The sequence below is a fragment of the Candida tropicalis genome, assembly GCF_000006335.3.
Source record: "Candida tropicalis MYA-3404 genomic scaffold supercont3.2, whole genome shotgun sequence".
In the NCBI taxonomy this organism is placed as follows: domain Eukaryota; kingdom Fungi; phylum Ascomycota; class Pichiomycetes; order Serinales; family Debaryomycetaceae; genus Candida; species Candida tropicalis.
Genome location: NW_003020049.1, coordinates 1,050,511 through 1,057,198, shown reverse-complemented (window position 1 = coordinate 1,057,198; position 6,688 = coordinate 1,050,511). Strand labels below are relative to the sequence as shown.

General features: G+C 34.7%; 3 protein-coding genes across 3 annotated transcripts; all 3 read right to left on the bottom strand. All coding sequences in view use genetic code 12, as the record gives it.

Moving 5' to 3' along the window:
• Position 1: 1 nt before the first annotated feature.
• On the bottom strand, positions 2 to 787 carry CTRG_01550 (uncharacterized protein; the record flags this gene model as incomplete). Its single annotated transcript, XM_002547198.1, has 1 exon — positions 2 to 787. A coding segment is annotated over one exon (786 nt), but the record flags the coding sequence as incomplete, so codon positions are not given.
• Positions 788 to 1,405: 618 nt separating this feature from the next.
• VPS35 (retromer subunit) lies at positions 1,406 to 3,898 on the bottom strand (the record flags this gene model as incomplete). Its single annotated transcript, XM_002547197.1, has 1 exon — positions 1,406 to 3,898. One exon carries the CDS (start codon positions 3,896 to 3,898, stop codon positions 1,406 to 1,408), a length of 2,493 nt encoding a protein of 830 aa, XP_002547243.1.
• Positions 3,899 to 4,512: 614 nt separating this feature from the next.
• CTRG_01548 (uncharacterized protein) lies at positions 4,513 to 6,396 on the bottom strand (the record flags this gene model as incomplete). The annotated part of the gene is made up of 1 exon (XM_002547196.1): positions 4,513 to 6,396. The coding sequence occupies one exon, from the start codon at positions 6,394 to 6,396 to the stop codon at positions 4,513 to 4,515; it is 1,884 nt and encodes a 627-aa protein (XP_002547242.1).
• Between the last annotated feature and the right edge of the window lie 292 nt (positions 6,397 to 6,688).

The window sequence follows — 6,688 nt, the reverse complement described above, 5'->3', positions numbered from 1 at the left end:
TCAATTTATCAGTCAACAAGTTATCCAACTGGAACAAAATCTGAACATTATCCTTCTTGAAAAGCTTGGAGTATTTACTGATATCCTTCTTGAAATCACTGAATTTTTTACGGCCACTTGGTTCAATAGTAGATGTTCTCCAGACTTGAACTCCATCAACAAACAAATTGGCTAATCTGTCAAATTGTACTCCATCAACCTCAGTATGTAAAGTCAACACAACAGCTTCAAATGAAATATTGGTTGGAACAGTGAAATTAACAACTGCTGGTTTTCCCCAACTGTTTCCGAATTTGTGATGGAGCAACTTGGATGAATACACGGATTTTCCGTAGAATGGCTTTGGAACAAATGGATTTGTAACACTGATAATCTGTTTACCTTTAGATGCAATATCTTCACCTTCTTCTTCTGAATAACTGGTGTCAACAATATCAATCAAGTTTCTGAAAATTGGATGTTGTTCTAATGGTTTTGTTGGGGGTTTATTGCAACCCAAATTGAAATTATAACGACTTAATCCATTTTGAAAGTCACTGAAGTTTAAATAGACAAAATTAACCAAATATAAGACACCAATCAAGGAAAATACTTGACAAAAACGTTTCAATTTATCAGAACTACGTGCAACTTTAAGGCTTGGTGAATTTTCATAATTTTCTTTTTTGTCGTCATTTAAAAATGATTGTTTCTCTTCATCGACGGTGTTTGAAATATCGGAATAAGGCGGTAATTCCGCTTGCGGGAATGAATATTCCTCATCAGGATTCTTGTCTTGGAATGACATGGTTCCCTAATGATAATTGAACAAGATGAAATATTAGTTGGTAAGACAACGTTTAAAACAAATAAAATTCAGGAAGATTGAAAAATAGAAGAAAAGAAAAATTTAAAAAAAAAAATAATATATTTTTTGCAACGAATTGTAAAAAGAGAAAAATAGAAAAAAAAAGGGGGGCAGTGGTTGCTTATATATTATTCATGGCACAAACTGTGGATTTTGCTTTTTGCTTGGTTTTTCTGTTTTTTTTTTAGTCACGAACTACATCAGTGGTGCACAAATTGCTCAAATCCCGGTAAAGTCCATACGATAAAAATTTATAAAGAGAAAGAGAGAACAGGAGACAAGGCTCGGAATATTATATAGCTCAATTTAGTTCGTCGCCACCTTTAGACTTGCTTCCAGCCAATCAGAGAAATGGCATCAACCAACAAGGCTCAAAAAAATGTATTGTCCAGTAGTGGCTTTTACTTCACTTTGCTTAGTTCATTCAATTTGTTTCGGCTTTTGCTTGTTTTCACATATATATATTTTTTTGTAACCAGTATAATGAAATTACACTAAAGTTCAATGCACACATTCTAATTCTGCTTGAATAATTTGCGTATCTGCCCAATTCACTCATCAATTTGGGTTTTCCATGTACGCCAAAACTCTCTTGAACAAAATATCCAACTCCTGGTTATCCTCTAAATTTTCAATATTAGTTTTCGTCAATTCAATAACCCCATTGGTAAACCAACTGTCAACATTCAAGATGATACTTTGGTTAAGGATCTCAATAAACAATTTCACTGACAAAAATGGATCTAAGCAACCATCAGCAACACGCAAGCATTTCTGAAGGCATTCCAATACTCTCTTACCATCATTCTCTTCACCTTTTCTTTCTTGGTTCCATAAATGGGCACATGCAAGTATTGCTCTTGTTACTTCATTCTTCTTCAGCAATCGACTGGCATATAAAGTCAATTTGGTTATCAAACTTTCATAATTGTCTTTTGATAAATTTCTTGTTTTCGCTAATGAATTAGCTATAGCCAAAATAGATTCAAATGCCAATGACCCTCCCGAGAGTGAATCTCTAGGATTCACACTGGCAGAGTTTCGGTTTTGATGTGTTGACAAAATAAGATTCTCTTCATAAATGACGAAACATTGAGTGAACAACTCATAGCACAAAGATTCTAACTGTAATTGGTCGGTAACTATAGCGGCATTTAAATAGAGCGTGAGAATCAAATCTGATGAATACTCTTGGTGATATTGGTATAATTCATTAATGATAACTGACAAGTTTTTGAAATTCGAAGTAGACTGTAATTCGGAAGCTTCGTCATTTTTTTTCTGTTGCAAATTAACGTATCCAATAATTTTCAACTTGAACAAGATTCTCGATATCAAACTAGGATATGTATAAATAATATTCTCAAGATTTTTGTTCAAGTAAGTCTTTCGAATATACATCAAATTGGCAATAGTCTTCACTGGATCTTCAGGGTTTTCCACTAATTGAAAAACTTTACAAATTTTTTCTTGCACTTCAAGAAATTCAGGTGTTACCAATAGTTCACCATTATTAACTTTAATTGTCTTGGTGACTCCCAAATTCTTAGCTGTATCTAACTTACTTGGCGATTCTTTAATCAAAACCATTAGGTATCTAAATATTCCATCTATTTCTTCCACGTCCATCAATATATCTTTTTGATTTTCACTTGCAAGTGATAAGATTTTGTCTATAATTGCTAAGGATATTTGTTTTTGTAAATTTATATTGGTTAATTTCTTGTAAAAATCGTAAAAGTTCTCTAAACGTAACAAACTCTTAATGGATTTAAAATGTGATACTGGTTCTATCAATAAGTTGGACCACATTTCTTCTTGGTCATCACCTTCATCTTGGCCACCTAAATTTTCTTCTGCAAATTTATAAATCACATCTAAATTGGAGAAATTTTCCGGATCGAAAGTTAACAAAAGACTAATCAATGATTGTAATAACAGTGAATGTTCTTCTGGTGGTAAATCTGGATCCAGTTCGGACAAGTTAGAATAGAACTGCCAAAATGATTGGAATAAATCATCAATATTCACATTATGTAACACCGGTCTCTCTTCAACACTCAAATCGGAAATATCACTAGCAAATTTCTCGTACGCTATGAATCTATCAATTAGTGCTTGTACTAATTCGCTCTTCTGTAACATAGGATGAAGGTTCACAAATACTTCATTAAGCAACTTGTCCAATGTTGCAAAATGGAAATCATCGGGGAAAACTTGGATCAAAACATCAATCAAGTAACTTTGTGCTAAATGATCACGACATTGAATAATTTGTTCCGTAACAGTTGGGAAAATTTTCTCTTTGTAATATTCAACCGCCGAATAGGATTCATCTCCGGTGTAGTCATCAATTATTTGGGATAATCTAACCAAGTTCGATCCAACAAGAATTTTCAATTCTTTTCGTTCACGGTACCTCAATTCTCTTTCTGACGAATGGCCCTGGTGTTGTAATCTAACCCAAAGTTTATTCATCTCAATGAAATTTGCAATCAAAAAATCCACAGTCTCTTGAAAATCAGCCTGGTTTCCAAATGGTAACAAATTCTTTGTACGTTGAGACAAATAATATCTCAAAAATAATCCTCTAATTGGATGTTGCACACCGTGGCACATTTCAATCATATCTTTCATTAAATCTTTAGTCGGTGCCCCTTCAATGGACATATAAGTAGTTCCAATAACAATCATCATGTATAATCGAGGAATAATATTACCTGAATATTGGACAATTTCGTAAAGGTCAGCTAGGAACGCTGATCCACTATTCTCTTTGTTATTCTTTTTGGCTTTTTGTCTTGCAGTATGAGTATTCAACAAATAAGTTGACAAAGTTTCCAATGAATCAAATACTAACATGTAAATTTCATAATACTGCTTGGGTGTTAAAGAATTGGTTCTTAATTCACTAAGAAAATTAGAACAGTGTTTTAGTGCTGGCAATAATTTGTTATCGTTGAGATCATGTTTCATTAAATTTGACTGACTCTTGATGGTATTAATACAGCTTTGGAGTACCGACTTTTGTTCGTTAGCGGACAATGGCATTGATCTAAGAAATTAAGAATGATTGTAAAAGAAGTAAGTACGAGTTCTATTGGACCGGAGGCAAAGGGAAACAAAAAAGAGTGAATTTTTGGTTGTTGTATCAAACTTTTTTTTTCCCTCTCTTTCCCTGTCTCTCTCGTTTTGAGATTGTTCGCTTATTCTTGTGTGGGATTTTTAGTAGTGTCCAGTTTTTTTTTCCTTTCTCTCTCTGCCCACACTTATCTTTTGTCTTTCTCTTTTGAAGAAGGTCACATATTGAAATCTGAATGAAAGTTAAAATCCGAAAATTATTAATTGTTTATATTAAATAAAATTACAAAAAGATTACGTATACAGATTATGAGCTTTCCAGCCTGATTAAACAATTATTGATAATTCTAAGAAAACATGATGATGATTAATAAAGTGAAAACAAAAATAAACAAAAATAAAATAAACGACGAAACAAGTTATACATTAGTTGTGAGTGCATTAATTGTGTAAAAACATAATTTGAGTCTGACCCGTTCCCTGATCAATTAGTAAATAATACAAAATAGTAAACTTTTTTATTGTTCAAACATCATGAAAATATAGAAACAAAAGACAAAAGTGAAGTAGAAATATGAGCAACCTCAATCAAGCAAAGCTGAAACAGACATTTTCTCTTTATACTCCTTTTGGGTATTCGGTTTCTTGTACGATTCGTCTTTGTCAGTATCTGTATCCATTTCCGAGTTTTCATTGGATTCAGTTCTTTCGGGTCCGCCTTCAGATTCTTCTTTAACCGGTAAATTAATCGAAGTTGAACTAGCCGAATATACCTTCTTGTACGATGTAGCCGGAGATGTCATGGATGATGAATTGGCATTTGGAATTGCACTATTGTGAATTGAATTGATTGATGAAACTGAAAATCTTGTTACTGGAGTCAATAAAGGAGAATTAAAGGATGAACTTTGGGATTCATTTCGTTTATGATTGTTGTGATCCTTATTTAAAGGATTTGGAAACAAGTCTGATGCAAATGTACTTGATCTTCTGGAAGCAGCTGTTGAATTGTTCAACAATTCAAAATGAGTGATTGAATTATTCCTCGAAGCAGCGTTACTCAACAGTAATGGAGAACCACCATATGATGATGTTCCAGTACCATGGGCCCCTCCACTAGGTCCACTAATGGAAGTACGGGCAGAATGAACACTAAATAGGTTTGGGTGAGAACCACTATGATGACTGTGCAATAATGAAGAAGTAGCACTTGAATGTCTACGACCAAACTGATCATCTATCAATCTTCGCTTATTGTTCAGAGCGATTGGGGGTAATGTTGTAGTGGAATTTATATCAAAACTTGCAGATCGGCAACTGTTTGGTTTCAAAGGCAAGCTTGTAGAACCATGGTTGTTCTCAGAAGAAGGTGGTGGAGTCGAAGTTGAAGTCGCAAGTGAGGTTGATGATGGATGTAACGCTTGTGAGATACTGGGAAGTGTATTTTCTTGTACTTTGCCAAACATTGAGGTATTAAATGAAATTTGAGGCAATTGATAATGTTGTTGCTGTTGTTGTGACTGAGATTGAGGTTGAGGCAACTGTTGTTGTTGTTGTTGAGGCTGTTGCTGGTAATATGGAACTGAATTTGGAGCACTAGATGGCGGAGGCGGTAACATTGAGCCTTTAACTTCATTTTGAGTTTCCAGTATTGAATTTTCTGATACTCTTGAATCTCTTTTAATTTCTGAGATATTTGTGTCACTATTGCTTGAATGGGTTTGAACACTAGCTCTTCTTCTTCTATTTGCCCCACCATTCCACCAATTCTTGATAGCGTTATCTGATCTTCCATTCAAATGACGAGATATTTCTGCCCACTTCTTACCGTGAATTGCAACTAATTTTTCAATTTTTGCACCTTCTTCAGGAGTAATTGGGGTTCTATTCAAAGAAGGTTTCAAATTTTGATGATAACGTTCACGACATTGCTTGGCTGTACGACTCTCGAGATAATTTGCAATTCTTACCCAGTTTGATGCACCATGTTGTTCAATTAATTCCAATAACTTAGCATCCTCTGCAGGTCCCCAAGGACCTCTTTTATGAACATGGGAGAGTGTACCCGGTTTGTGTTCTGTTGGATTTGTATAGTGTTGTTGTTGATAGTATTGTTCTTGTTGTTGATGCATGTGCTGTTGTAACTGTTGCTGTGATGGTGGCGGTTGTTGTTGCTGGTCCTGTTGTGGTATTGACATTTGTACGGATTGCTGTGGTACAGATTGAGGAGGCACGACGGCAGTTAAGGGTGCCGGTGGTGGTGGATGATACAGATTATTTGGTTGAATGATCATACCTATTGGTGGCAATGTTTGGTATTGAGGAGGATAAGCGTAGCCTGCATGTTGAGTTGGTTGCTGTGTAGGGGTATGAACGTGGTGGTGGGCCTGTTGGAATGCATTTGGGTTTTGATGGATATGATTCGGCGTGGCCAGTTGTGGGAGGTACTGGTCCGGTCTATTGAACATAACTTCGTAATGGTAATGATGTATTGATAAGATGGACGGAAAATGGGAAAAAAAAAGAATTATTATACAAATAATCGGTTGAAATGAAATAAAACAGAAATCTTAAAACTTATTATTTGGTTTTGTTTTGTAATACGATAATTAATAATTGGAAGATATTATTCGAGTTTTATACTTTTTTTTTGTTGTTCCTCTCTGACACACTTACTCTCTCTCACTCTTACTGTCTCTCTTTTTTTCTCTCTCTCTTTTATAGTAGGTAGTTGTAAGTATGGCTTCTGATTTTGACTCG